The 13,996-nt window shown below is 40.5% G+C and overlaps 1 protein-coding gene across 1 annotated transcript in view; it reads right to left on the bottom strand.

Annotated features, from left to right (window-relative positions):
* The window catches only part of MYO1E (myosin IE), a 211,567-nt gene that overhangs the window by 93,049 nt on the left and 104,522 nt on the right, over positions 1-13,996 (bottom strand). The window contains exons 5-6 of the mRNA XM_042988744.1: positions 5,302-5,389; positions 1,512-1,601 (exon numbers count right to left, since the gene is read on the bottom strand). Of these exons, the coding sequence (XP_042844678.1) occupies positions 1,512-1,601; positions 5,302-5,389 (178 nt within the window). The remainder of the gene's footprint in view (positions 1-1,511; positions 1,602-5,301; positions 5,390-13,996) is intronic.

Below are 13,996 nucleotides of genomic sequence, written 5' to 3'. Positions count from 1 at the left end.
TTATGTAGATTTTATATCTTATCTCAACCATAGATTATGTCTGGCAGAAATTGCCCATCCATACTCTTTCTCATCTTTCCATCACGGTTCTACAAAATTTTATAATCAGAAAACTAATAAAGGCTGGATATTTTTGCTTTGTTTTGTTTTACAAAAAAATGACTGATGTATCCTTTTGTCCAAGGATAAAGTATAGTTTATATTGGGGAAAAAATAAAAATATCGATGCAATTATTCTTTTCCTCTCGAAGGAAGGCAAAGAGTAGGGGATGGATAGCTAGAGAGTTAAAGTTGGTCAAGTGCATTTTTACAAGGCAGACGGAGACTGACAATTAGGAAAAAAAGGTCATGTGGAAAATTCATTCACATTTTTCTTCACATTTCATTATCTAGAAACTTCTTCAAGATAACACAACCTAGGCATTGAGCAGAAAAATTTGAGGGGTGAACAAATGAGTAAATAGTCTGAATAATATTGAACGGCAACGAAAGTGAGGGCAGTTCCGGCAGATATAACTCAGCAGGGAATTTAACAATCACTGCATGAGAACTTAGTAAGAATTCTCTTGGAAATAGAAGCTTCCTTCCAAAATAGAAGGGTGAAAAAGAAATTGTTTTTCTCCAAAATTCCCACTATTTATTTTAAAATGGTCCTGAATCGGCCTCACAGATGGCTCCTTAAATGCTTTACTGCCAGACATAATCTATGGTTGAGATAAGATATAAGATCTACATAAATCAAAGATGCTGGCCAAATACTCATTTCTTTGTAAGTGTGGCTTTTTGTCAAGGAGAGTATATTCATATTCATCCTTGCCAGCTTTCCAATTCACCCCTTCAGGAGACACTCAGGCAGAAAAATGTCTACATGGGCATTTGTGACAATGCATTTGGCTGGCATTTTCATTCTCTTGGGTAAGTGGACCAGTTAGGAGGCTGTCTGACAGGTCAATCCAGTTGCTTTTAGATGTTATCATGTTATATGAATATATCTAAAACAAATCACCAAGCTTCAAGGGGTGGGGAGACAGCTGGCTCACTCTGGCTGACAGAGAGGAGGAGGGTTCTCTCCAAGGTGCAAGATCGAAGTGTCTGCGCCTTTCCAGTTCACAGCCCAAGTTCCGTGAAGCAAAAGCAAGGCAATAAGACCTGCAAATCTAGTTGACTCACTTATTTGCCTGAGAAAGAAGGTCTTTTCTCCAAGGCACAAAGAAAACTCCTCCAGGACCCAAACTGACACTTTCATCAATTTTTATTTTCTCTAGTAAGGGAACTCAAGTTGAGAACTGTTTTCAAAAATTATCTTATATCCCGAGGCTCAAAAATAACCTCAGTTAAAGGGCAAATGGAAGCCTGACGGCACAGGCTGATAGAAAAGGAAGAAAGGATTGAAAAGGCAGCCTCCTGATGATATGTGAAAAGCTCCCATTTCCTTAGGGACGCCAGACTTAAATCGGGAATATCAACATCATCAATCAGGTGACATTTTCTGAAAAAGGGAAGAGACTTACAAATCGGCTGGAGTTGTTGTTCCGGACGGTCTTGGCATTCCCAAAGGCCTCCAGCAGCGGGTTGGACTGCAGGATAATGTCCTTGACGTGCTGTCACAGCAAACAGGCCAGAGGTTAGGAAGGTGCAAGCACCAGCCACACACCATGTAGCCAAACTCCCTGAGGGCGTGGTTTCTGAAAGCAATGAGGTGAGGCCTCGAATCTACATGTTCCTGGGGTTTCTTGAGGATTTATGCTTTCTTCTCAACAGACCTCAACCAGCTTGTGTGCTCTTGTCTTCCAACTCCCTTGATGCATGATTCTCTGGAGCCAGGGAGCCACCAGTAAAACAGGATCTACAGATGTCCCGGGACTGGGTGTCCAAACTGGACGCTGTAGCTTGACCCTACACTCACAGGCATGGTGGCAGTCACAGCAGGAAGGAGAGGGAAGTAGGAAGGGGCATCTCCTTGCCACGCTGATCAGCCTTTACTGTCCTTCTCTCTCCCCCACCCAACTTCTCCACGTGCCTATTGCATGCCCATCTCCACCCTCTTCGTGGCAAGGGAGAGGTGGCTTAAGGGAAATGAAATAGTTTCTGCTCCCCAGGCAAGGTTGTGGGAACATAGTCTGGTGCTTCCCAAACTCCATGTGTGAATCACCAAGGGATCTTGTTGAAAGGCAGATGCAGATTCAGTAGGTCTGAGGCACAGCCTGAGAATCTGCATTCTTAACCAGCTACCTGGTGCTTCTGGTTTGGCCAGCAGGAAGCCACATTTCGAGCAGCAAGGGCCAACGCTGGATTGTATGGAACAATTCCTGGCCTACTAGAGGGGGAGAATTTGGTTTTCAAACATCCCACTTCCGTGCCAGACTGAAAAGTGTGCAAAACACTCCATGGGCAAGACAGCTCAACAGATAGGAGTTGATGTTGGAGAGGTCTTTCAACAAGTGAGTCATTCCTTGTACTTCTAATTATTCACATGCTACGGTTAAACATGTTCCAGAAATAACAAGTCTTTGGTCCGCGCTCTTTAGCTACTGACTAATTTCAAGCCAAGAGCTCTGTATCATTGTCCTCATAGGAAAACAGGAAGAGAAAAGTCAACATTAAAAGTCTGCAGTCTGGTCGCTAGGTCGTGGTCTGCAGCAGATAGGACTAGATGAAGGGACAAACTACTAATTAACTATGTAACAGCTGAAGTGTTCCTTTGGCCCCCAACCTTAACATTCAGAGGAAGATCGAGAACAGGAATTTCACTAACTGGGACATGTCATTAGCAATGGCGCCAAAGGCAAATTCTGACTGGTTCCTCCATGGGGTCAAGTTCAAAGCTTAGAAACATCTTCCAAGCTTCCTACTCTCCTTTAACAACTCATGGATTTATACAAATGGTGCTTTCTTTGTAAAGTTAATTTGGACTTTGTGGCTCTTCATTAATCTTTTATATCTGTTGTTTGATACCATTTATCAACACTCAGCTTCTCAAAGAGGTAGAACAAAACAAAGGCTCTTCCTTGTCTCTGCCCTTCTTTAATTACTGACTTTTAACCTCAGTTAAACGTCCTTATGCATGTATCGACACATCATCCATCCATTAAGATGTCCCACAGAATTTTGTGGCCTGGGGTCAGCATATTGGGGAAAAGACAAAGAACAAATTAATATAAAGGTGCAGACCACCCACAAAACAGCATCCCGAGTGTCTGTCTTCATGTCAACCTTCTGGGGCTAGGGTATGGTCACATGAATGGAGATAATCAAATGGCAACACACCATCCCAGGTCCTTGAATCGCATTGACTGTCCAATATGGAAGCCATGAGCCACATGTTGCATTAAGTTGCAAGAAGGCTAGTCCCAACGGAGATATTCAGTGTAGATTACACACTGGATTTCAAAGATTTAATATCAGAAAGAATGTAAAATATTTCATTAGGTTTTTGTTATAGATTATATACTGAAATGGTAATGTTTGGGATATTTTAAATACAATATATTTTAAAAATTACTTTCATAGGCTTCTTTTTACCTTTTTAAAAATGTAAAAGTGCTTCATTTACAATGCAAATTTTAAATTAGGTATGTGATTTGTGCCATCTTGCCACTGGACAGGGCTACTCTACATCTGCTTTCATTCAGTGAAAGAGACCACTCTAAGTAAGACCCTTTCTCTCTGTGAAAGGAATGTTGGATGCTGCCATAAGCTTTCTGACCCACTGGGACATAACAGAGCTTCATTTAATTAGCAGACAGAACCATGGTAAAGAGAATTTAATGTATCTTTTTAAAGTCTACAGATGATTGCAGCAATAATATCACTTATTAAATGATGCTGATTTTTTTAATTTATTAAGTTAGCTAACATACAGTGTAGTCTTGGCTTCAGAAGTAGGTTCCAGTGATTCATCACTTACATATAACAATGATTCTAATCAAAAAATTAATCTTTATGGTGAAATCTACCTGGGAGCATGAGGTCTAATAAAAAAAAAAAATGTTTCTAGCGGTCTGTGCCAGTGATGACCACTATGGGTTTGGGCAGTCCCTGTGGACCCTCGCCTACCTTCTCCATCATCCATTGCCCATTCCTGCTGATCCTGATTCTGCTCCCATGATGAGTGAAACTAAAGACAGATGAAGCTGCATCTACCTTCTTCATACTGTACTCTCAAGTGTCCTGCTTCTCTGCCCATATCCCGTTCCCCTCCTTTTGTGTTTTTTTTTTTTTTTCATTTCTCCTGTGCCCTCATTTTCTGGATCTCCCTGCTTTCCTAATGTTCCTCTCTGATCTTTCCTTCTTCCTTAGTCTTTCCCTCCCCCTTCTCTAGTTTAAGATTTTTGTAAATTTCTTGAATTGAAAATGTAGTCACCTAGTTCAAACCATAAAAGTTTCAAAAGGATATTGGGGAGAGTGTGCCCTTCCCCCAGTCTCCCAGTTTCCCTCCCTGAAGAACTCATTATCAGCTTCTTATATATCCTTCCAGAAGTATGTTACACATATCCAAACAAATAGGGAAATATGTTCTCTTTTTCTTCTCAGATGGCAACACATGACACACAATGTTCTAAATCTTGCTTTTTGCAATATATCATTATCTTGGAGATCATTCCCTATCAGTCTATGAAGCTTCATTTTTAAGGCTGTCTCATAATTCTACTCTATTATGAGCCATGAATTATTTCACCAGTCTCCGACTGATGAACATTCAAATGGTTTCCAGTCTTTGACATTACTAAAAAATGCCATACCAAATAACTGCTATCATTTTGCATGTATTTCAGCACATCTAAAGGATACATTCTCTTAAGCAGAATTGATGAATCAAAGGGCCCATACACATATAGCTGATAGATTTTGCTGAAACGCCCTCCACTAAGAGTATACGAGCTCATGATCCTACCACAATGTATAAGAAAGACTGTGTTCCTGTATTTTTACCAAGAGTGTTCAAAACACTACAAGATTTTTGCCATTCTGACAGTTAAATAGTTTTTGTGAAGTTTCAATTTGCACTGCCCTTATTATCCGGAGGGTGAGCATATTTCATATTTTCATGTTTTATGAGCTGTCTTTCACACCCGTTATTTCCTTTTTGGATTTTTGACCCTTTTTATTGATTTACAAGAGCTCATTATATATTAGCTATCTCCATCCCATGTTATTTCTTTGCTGATTTCAAGGTTCTCGGTTATAGAACCTATGTCTTTTCTGTGGGGAAAAAAAATTCTTGTTTTTTAAACAAGCCAGTGGAGACTTTCATATTTCACATAATACAGGGCTTCAAAACAGCCCCCATCACTAACTTACCTGGACTTTGGGACCTCCTCCAGATACTCTGGAGATGTAACTCATGATGTATTTGGCAGCCACTGTCTTCCCAGCACCACTTTCACCACTGAGCAAAGAAAGACAAAAATACCACCCGTGAAGGGGATCACAACCAGTTCCCTCCCCCAACAAAACAAAAACAAAAAAGAAAGCAAACATGAAGGAATTCAGTAATAAATGCACAATATTGGTTGAGAAAGGCAAATCCCAGCAGGTTGCTCCCTGACTTGTCTGAGTGATATTAACATGTTTTGAGGACCCAGGTCTTGATAATGGCCATGTCCAGAATAGACGATCAGGCCTTCTAAATGCCTGTGAACAAAGAACATGCTTAGGAACACTTTGGGATATCAGAAGGATGGAATATTCCACAGAAATTACAACTGACATAAAGATTATAAACTTACGGAAAAAAGCACATAAAGTAATGTTAAGTGAAATAAATCAGATATACAAATGATATATGAACACATGAAAACACGTAAAGGAAAAAATACATAAGAAAAGAAAAGACTAGAACTACCACAAAATATTAGCAGAGGTTTTGGTAAAGGAAAAGATACTAGGAAAAGATACTGTGGAAGACTCCTTTCTCTCATTATTTTCCAAACTTTTGGTAATGCATATTATTACTTCTGTAATTAAAAAAAAAAAAAAAAAAAAGGAAAACGTAGGCACTCTCAGGTTTCAAACGATGTGCCTTGAACTGATGCAAGCAACTTTATTTTAGAAGTTCTAAAATTAAACAATGAGGCAATATTAATCACATCCTGCATAACAAAGACTACCTTCCGTTTTGGTGGCCTTACTGCATGGGGAAACCCTTTTGTTAACAGTGTATAGTCTGCTCTTGAAAATACCCATTCTTCCTTCAAAATCCCCTCGAATTGATGATGACCTCAACTCAAAACCCGCTGAAGTCAGTCAGATTTCTCCTCTCTCTATTGGTTGCCTCTGTGTTACCATGATAGAATTAATTAACGGAGGGCAGATCATGTAAAATAATGGTGAAGGCTAGTATGAGAACTTCAAGCTGCTAAGAGTTCAGGAGACACTATTTTTGTTTGTTCTTGGTGATCAAGAATTTCGGGGTACAGAGCAAATGTTTGTCTATGAACACCCAACCTCAAGAACTATTATCAATTGCCCGGTTACTCAAGAAAAGGGGCAATGTCCGCTTAGGGTCCATCCAAGCTAGGTGACCCCTTACCTTCAAAAAGAAACTGAAATTTGGAAATAATTGGATATATTGAAACAAAACAAACACAAAGAGGATTAAGGTAGCCATCAGAGGAAAATTCAGAAGTCAGTTGAATTTCCATACATGTTTAATTAGAGAGATTATAGGGAAGAATGTGGGAACTCTTCGAGGGTCTCTAAAGGTCTGAACCCACCAATACAACTCCCACCATTCACCACCCCAGTACTCAGTTCCCGGCTTGCAGGTCACATGATGAGGGAAACCAAACTGAAATTCCCTAAGGTGTGGCGGCAGGTAGAAAACCAGAAAGTCTGGGATGAAACGTCACGCTGTTTGCAGAGGACATGCTTACTCGCAGGCACAAGGAGGGGTAGTAAATATTTCAGTTTCAACAAGAAAATGATCTGTTTCAATGGTCCACGTAATCAAATGATTTACATGCTAGATCCAGGGTCAAATCATGCACTCTTGCTCATCTGAAGCATACGTTTTGTCAACAAACGAAACTCCATTTTATTATGTTGCAAATAATGTGAACATTCAAGGATATTGTAAAGCCCAAGAGAGCAAAGGTACAATCACCCAATCTAATACAACACAGACATTTAAAATAATTAGAGGGGCTCCTGGGTGGCTCAGTCAGTTAAGCATCTGACTTCAACTTCGGCTTGAGTCATGATCTCACAGTTCATGAGTTCGAGCCCCAGGTCAGGCCCTGTGCTGACAGCTTCAGATTCTGTGTCTCACTCTCATTCTGCCCCTCTGCCATTCATGCTCTTTCTTTCTTTCTTTCTTTCTTTCTTTCTTTCTTTCTTTCTTTCTTTCTTTCTTTCTTTCTCTCTCTCTCTCTCTCCCTCCCTCCCTCAAAAATAAAAAATAAACATAAAAAATTTAAAAAAAGAAAAAGAAACATTTCTGACTTATTGAAGGGCTGGTATGTAGATGACTCTTTTTTCTTTTGATGTGATTTCTCTCAATTCTTAAAAGTTTCGAGACAGGTAAATTACCTATATATTCCAGATATTTAAAAACAGCATTTCTAGAAAAAGGGGAACCACACACCACAGTGATAATCAACATTGATCAATTTCTTTAGATTATTCTTCAAGTTCCCTTATCAGGATGAGTAAACATATTTTCATATTTAGAATTCCTTGAAGAAAGTTGTGTGTGTGTGTGTGTGTGTGTGTGTGAGAAAGAAAAGGAAAAATGAAATCTGAGCAGAATTATGAAATCAAAGTATAGTGATTCCCCCATTGTGTCTTTGATTATTAGTGAAATCAGACATGAACTATTTTATCTCTTTTGTTGGAAGCAAAAGAACAGAATAATACTGGAACGTAATTCATTTCACATATTAAGATAAATAAGCCAGATCCAATAATAGAACTTCTACTTTCTAAAAATTGTGATATTTTTCAGAAGCTTTAAAATAATTAGTTCTGGGGGCGCCTGGGTGGCTCAGTCGGTTGGGCGTCCGACTTCGGCTCAGGTCATGATCTCGCGGTCTGTGAGTTAGAGCCCCGCCTCGGGCTCTGTGCTGACAGCTCAGAGCCTGGAGCCTGTTTCAGATTCTGTGTCTCCCTCTCTCTGACCCTCCCCCATTCATGCTCTGTCTCTCTCTGTCTCAAAAATAAATAAACGTTAAAAAAAAATTTAAAATAATTAGTTCTGGCTGAATATTGACTGGAATTTTCATTTCTTGGTTTCCATTTATAAACACTTAAAAAATGTTTTATTGATCAGAGGCTGGTAATTTGCTCAGAATATGGTACAATAACGGAATGTTACATAATTATTTGAAGCTTAAAATATATACAACCATAATTATACTGGCCCTTTGGGATGGGAAAATATCATTTCTTCCCCTGGACTAAAACCCAAGTTAAAAGAAAGTATCAGACACTATACAGCATATCCAAAATTATTTGCGTTGCATCTCACAGCAGTTGGGAAATTTGCTCTGCTTACAGTTATAGGCAGTCTTTCTTAATTTAATTGCTTTCACTTGACTTCTAAAGTGGACAAAAAAAAAAAATACTCTAGAACTGTATGTGCTTTAAATTAGAAAAATGCCCCATTGGTCCCTAAATCCAGCAGCCAACGAGAATCCTTAAAGTACTTTTTTTTTTTTTTTTAATTTTGTTAAAATTTTATTTAGAGAGAGGGAGCAAGTGGGGAAAAGGGGCAGAGAGAGAGAGAGAGAGAGAAAGAGAGTCTCAAGCGGGTTCCACGCTGATGCGGAGCTTGATCCCACAACGCTGGGATCATACCTGAGCCAAAATTAAGAGTTGGACACTCAACTGACTGAGCCACCCAGGCACCCCTCACTGAGCTTTTAAAATGCTTATGTTTGGGCTCCACTTCTGACCCGCTGCATCCCAGTCTCCAAGGACAGTGCCTAGAAATAAGATTTTTAACTAACTCCCTAGTTCTTATATAGCTGGCTGTGAACCAGTCAAACAAATTTAGAACAAAGTCAAGACAGACTTCATAGGAAATATCAATTTAAATAGGAAATAATGTTGTGTGCATTAGCTATAGAAATAGAAACATATGCTAAAATTTCAAAGAAATGGAAAGAATGTTCTGGGGATAAAAAAGCTATTTACAATGGTATATTAATAATTGGATTCAAGGACCATAATTGCGTTTTGAAGTCTAAAAGTTATTCCTCACTTAAAAATCAATAGTGTTTTTGGGGCATCTAGTTGGCTCAGTCAGTTAAGAGTCCAACTTTGACTCAAGTCATGATCTCACGGTTCATGGGTTTGGGCCCCACATTGAGCTCTGTGCTGACAGCCTGAAGCCTGGAGCCTGCTTTGGATTCTGTGTCTCCCTCTCTCTCTGCCCCTCCCCCGTTTGCATTCTGTCTACCTCTCAAAAATAAACATTAAAAAAAATTAAAAAGATCAATAGTGTTTTCAATTCACTTTAACTTACTCCAGCCAATGTGAAAACATTTCAGTCATATTTTTTGAGCAGATATCCCATAGCATAAGGAGAGTCAATCATTTGGAAGATTTGCCCATCTATTCCTAACTCTTCCTTCCTAGTCTCAAAATATCTCAGGGTGCCTGGGTGGCTCAGTCAGCTGAGTGTCCAACTCTTGATTTTGGCTCAGGTCATGATCCCAGGGTCATGGGATCGAGTCCCAAGTCAGGCTCTGCACTGACAGAATGGAGCCTTCTTGGGATTCTCTGTCTCTCTGTCTCTCTCTCTGCCCCTCCCCCCCAATAAATCAATAAACTTAAAAAAAAAAGAGAGAGATCAGCAAGGGGCTTTAAAACATACGAGCACAGAACAGACTTACTCTCTGACTGAAGCAGGAACACTGAAATAAAACTAAACATGGGATCATCCTCCGTACATTCTTTAATATTATGTATGCCCAGCAGTGTGCCACCTGCAGCCAGCTCGCACACCCCAGCGGTGCTCAGCACAGTTGGGAAGTGCTGCAGTCATTAATGGGAAGCACGTGTGGAGCATGGAGGCTGAACTGGAAGGAGACAGCCAGGCTCAAAGGGTGTGCAGGGGCCAGGCGAAGGAGATGAAGGGGTGTCAAGAGACGGAAGGGAGTAAACTCCTGCCCTATTAGAAGCACAACTGGTAGAATTTAGCAAGGGATGGAGTACGGCAGAAGATGAATAAGAAGGAATCAAGAGTGACATCTCAGTTTGGGGCCTCAGGAGCTGGTGGATGCCATATCACTAAGATAAGAGTTTAAATAACCCCCAGGCCAGGGATGCGAAATCATGTGGTTGTAGGAGCCCAGAGACTAAGGATGCAGAGTAGTGAAGGGCATTTGAGGGGCCACCTAGAGGTGAGGGCCAGTGGGCTTGGTGGGCCGGGACTCAGAGCCATGGGGGTGGTGGCGAGGGGAGCATAGAGATAATGAATGGAAGAGATGGCCGGTGATCAGGGGACTAATCAGATTGAGCAAACAAATTAGATCGAGCAATTGATGAATACATTGAAAATAAGGCAAAACAAGACTCTGATTGTCAGAGAAAGTATTAATAGATTTGAAAAGAGTAAAGATCCCGAGGGGTTGGATTGGTATTAAAGGCATCCATTTTGGCACGCCTGGGTGGCTCAGTGGGTTAAGCGTCTGACTCTAGATTTTAGCTCAGGTCATGATCTCATGGTTCGTGAGTTTGAGCCCTGCGTTGGGATTCTTTCTCTCTCTCTCTCTCTCTCCCTTTCTCTCTGCCCTCTTCTCATTCTCTCTCTCTCAAAATAAATAAGCATAAAAACAAAGGCATCCATTTTAACTGTTGGAATGAAAAGTATCAGTACATACACACACAGAAATAGTCATAAGTATGTGAGTGGTGTGTGTGGTATATATATTAATTATATATATAATTATAAATATATATATTATATGTATGTATATATGTATATATATACGTATATATGTATACATATATGTGTATATATATATATATGTATATATATAATATATATATTATAATAAACGAATTAAAGGGAAGCAATGGCCAGTTCCAGGGCTGGCCCAGGGAAAACGCAAGCTGAGCCTGGAACACGTCACTGTGTCAATGAGTAAAAAAGTACAGAGACTGATGTGGACACGTCAAGCACACAAGAGCCAGTATGAAAGGGTTTGCACGGATCGAGATATTGATAATATTGGATGATGTACAGTCCATACATGGTTTGATGAGGAGCAGGGTGCTGCCATAATCTCAGAATATGCCCACAAAACGCTAACATGTCTTAAAAGAAAATACGGTAAACTTAATAAGAAGAAACATTGTAGACATGTATAGGCCCAACCAGCTGATCAAGAGCACAGTGTTGATTTGAAGTCCTGCTCAGCAGGAATGACCTGAGTCTGGTCAGAAGGAATCACCAGACAGATCCAAGCTGAGGGCATCCTACCAAAGTAAATGCCTAAACTCTTATTTAAAACTACAAAGAGCAGAAACATTGACAGGTGTTGAGTAAACCCCACAATGTGTCACCTGCAATCTGAGGAAATGTTCCAAAATGACAGTCTGAAGAGATACTGTATTCCTGGAAAGACGCCTGGAGGAAAAGGGAAAGTGAGATACCTGAAGAACTGGAAACATGTAAATGGGGCCTATGGGTTAGGTAGCACTGTACCATTATCAATATCCTGATTTGGAGTATTATAACTGGTTATGTAGGAAAGCTTCTTGTTTTTAAGAAATATACACTGGAGATTTTAGGGGTGATGAGTTATCACATCTGCAGCTTGATCTTAAAAGATTGAGAAAAATAAGTAGTATCATTGGTAATATCAATAATTATGAGTACGTGTGTGTATGGAGGGGAAGTGGTGGGAGAGAGCCTAATGTGGTAAAATGTTAGGGGAAACTAGGTAAAGAAGATATAAGAGTTATCTGAACTATTCTGGCCATTTTTCTGTACAACTAGAATTACTTCAAAATAAATCATTTAAAAGAGTGTTAACAGGCACAGTTGCAAATCTGAGGATGGGGGGAGAAAGTAAGCAGAATATCTGTTCACTTGTGTACATGTGAATATATATATATCTATATCTATATATCTATATATATATATCTATATCTCCCTTTTAAGTTGTCTGGATCAGTGGCTGATAGAGATGGCTAGCAGATAGTCAAAAATGTGAGTCTGAAGCATAGGGAAATGTTCTGGATGAAAATACTATGATATGAGTGAGAGTAAGTCAGACTACCAAGGAGAAGTGTGACTGAGCACCGGCCACACTGGGACCATAGGGGCCACTGTTGGGTCCCACTCAAGCTCTTTCCTCCATCCCCCCCTTCCCTGACAATTTCCTGACTTGGTTCAGGTATCTTGCCTGGCACACCAGGCATAGGGCATTAGAGAAGCTGGTCCCATGCTCAGCAAAACCCATCTGCACCTGACCCGCCCCCCACCCCCAGCAACTCAAGAGTCCATATTAACAAAGTTACCTAATTAGACTGAAGGGAAGGACTAATGGGAGAGGCTTCTCTCTCTTCTAGGAGGTAAAGAAGGAGGTATATCACTCTAATTGCCACTGGCTGCCACCTGGAACCACCAAGGGGAACCAGAACCAATCTTAGGATGTCTAGACTGTGAAGCAGATAGGTGGAAAGGACCTGAGTCCTTGATGACATCAATGGACCACTGAGCAACCAGCCCTGAGGTCTGTACAACCCCTGCATGTTTTGTTATGTGGGATAATACATTTCCTTAATTTCTAAGCCAGTTTGAGTTAGATTTTCTGTTGTTGGCAGCTGAAAGCATGTTAAATGACACTGACATTTCAAGACTGCTCAAGATGGAAAGGATGAAGAGGCACGAGGGGAAGCAGGGGGACGAATCATCACGGAAGCGAAGGGAGCTGGAGGTCAATGGTGTCAACAGGGCAGGGAGATTCATAAGAGAATTAAGTTCTGAAAAATTCCCACTGGGACCGATTCTCTCAAACCCTACTTCTTTGAGAGAGGGACATATTAGTATTGAACTTGACTCTTATTTCAAAAGGTATAACCTAAGGATAACAAATACAGGGATAGTTAAAAAAAATATTTTTCTCTAATTCTAGAGTTCAAAGGATGAACATATTTGGGTTTGAAGAATAATCCAGAAGGTGAGAAATAACATCGATTCCAAAGGAGATTTGAAAGGGGCAAACTAGTGGAGGTGATAATTATAGCACTGTCCAGTGGGCAGCTAAGGCACATCAGAAACTGTTGTATGGGCTTCACATATATCAGTCATTTGATCTGAGTGATATAGCCCAGTGAGGTAGGTGCTATTCTTATCCCCATTCTTTGATGAGACAGGCTAAGCAACTTGCTCAGGGACACATAGCTAGTGAGTGGCATTGCTGGCAATGCCTGAGCTCTACTGCTTTCAGATAAGGGCATATATTTTAAATCCTCATATGGGTTTCCCGATCAATTAAAATCAACAGTGTTCCACAAAGCAACTCCGTGAATAGCACAGTTCATAGCATAGTCAAATTTTTACCTACACCTGAGTCTTTGCTGATAGACACTTCTTGAAGGCTTCTGCCAAAAACATTCATTATCTCTCACACACAGAGGGAACTAACAAATAATAGCCTGCATCCCTGTGATCACATGACAAGATGTGATCAAGAACAAGAAACAGAGGAGCTCAGGTGGCTCAGTTGGTTAAGCGTCTGACTTTGGCTCAGGTCACGATCTCGCAATTCACGAGTTTGAGCCCCGAGTCGTGCTCTGTGCTGACAGCTCAGAGCCTAGAGCCTGCTTCAAATTCTGTGTCTCCCTCTCTCTCTGCCCCTCCACTGTTCATGCCTGTCACTCTCTCTGTCTTAAAAAAAAAAAAACAAAAACAAAAACGAGAAACACATCAAAGAAGGTTCTGGACAGCTGTCTTCAAAGATTCAATTCACACATTCCCTTCCTGGCAGCCCTCCTGGATCTGGGAAAGAAGGAAGTCCGAGGTGAAGTATCTCTGTTGCCC

This window comes from Panthera tigris, chromosome B3 (genome assembly GCF_018350195.1).
Source record: "Panthera tigris isolate Pti1 chromosome B3, P.tigris_Pti1_mat1.1, whole genome shotgun sequence".
In the NCBI taxonomy this organism is placed as follows: Eukaryota; Metazoa; Chordata; class Mammalia; order Carnivora; family Felidae; genus Panthera; species Panthera tigris.
The sequence above is the reverse complement of the archived record's forward strand: the minus strand, read 5'-3'. Positions and strand labels throughout refer to the sequence as shown.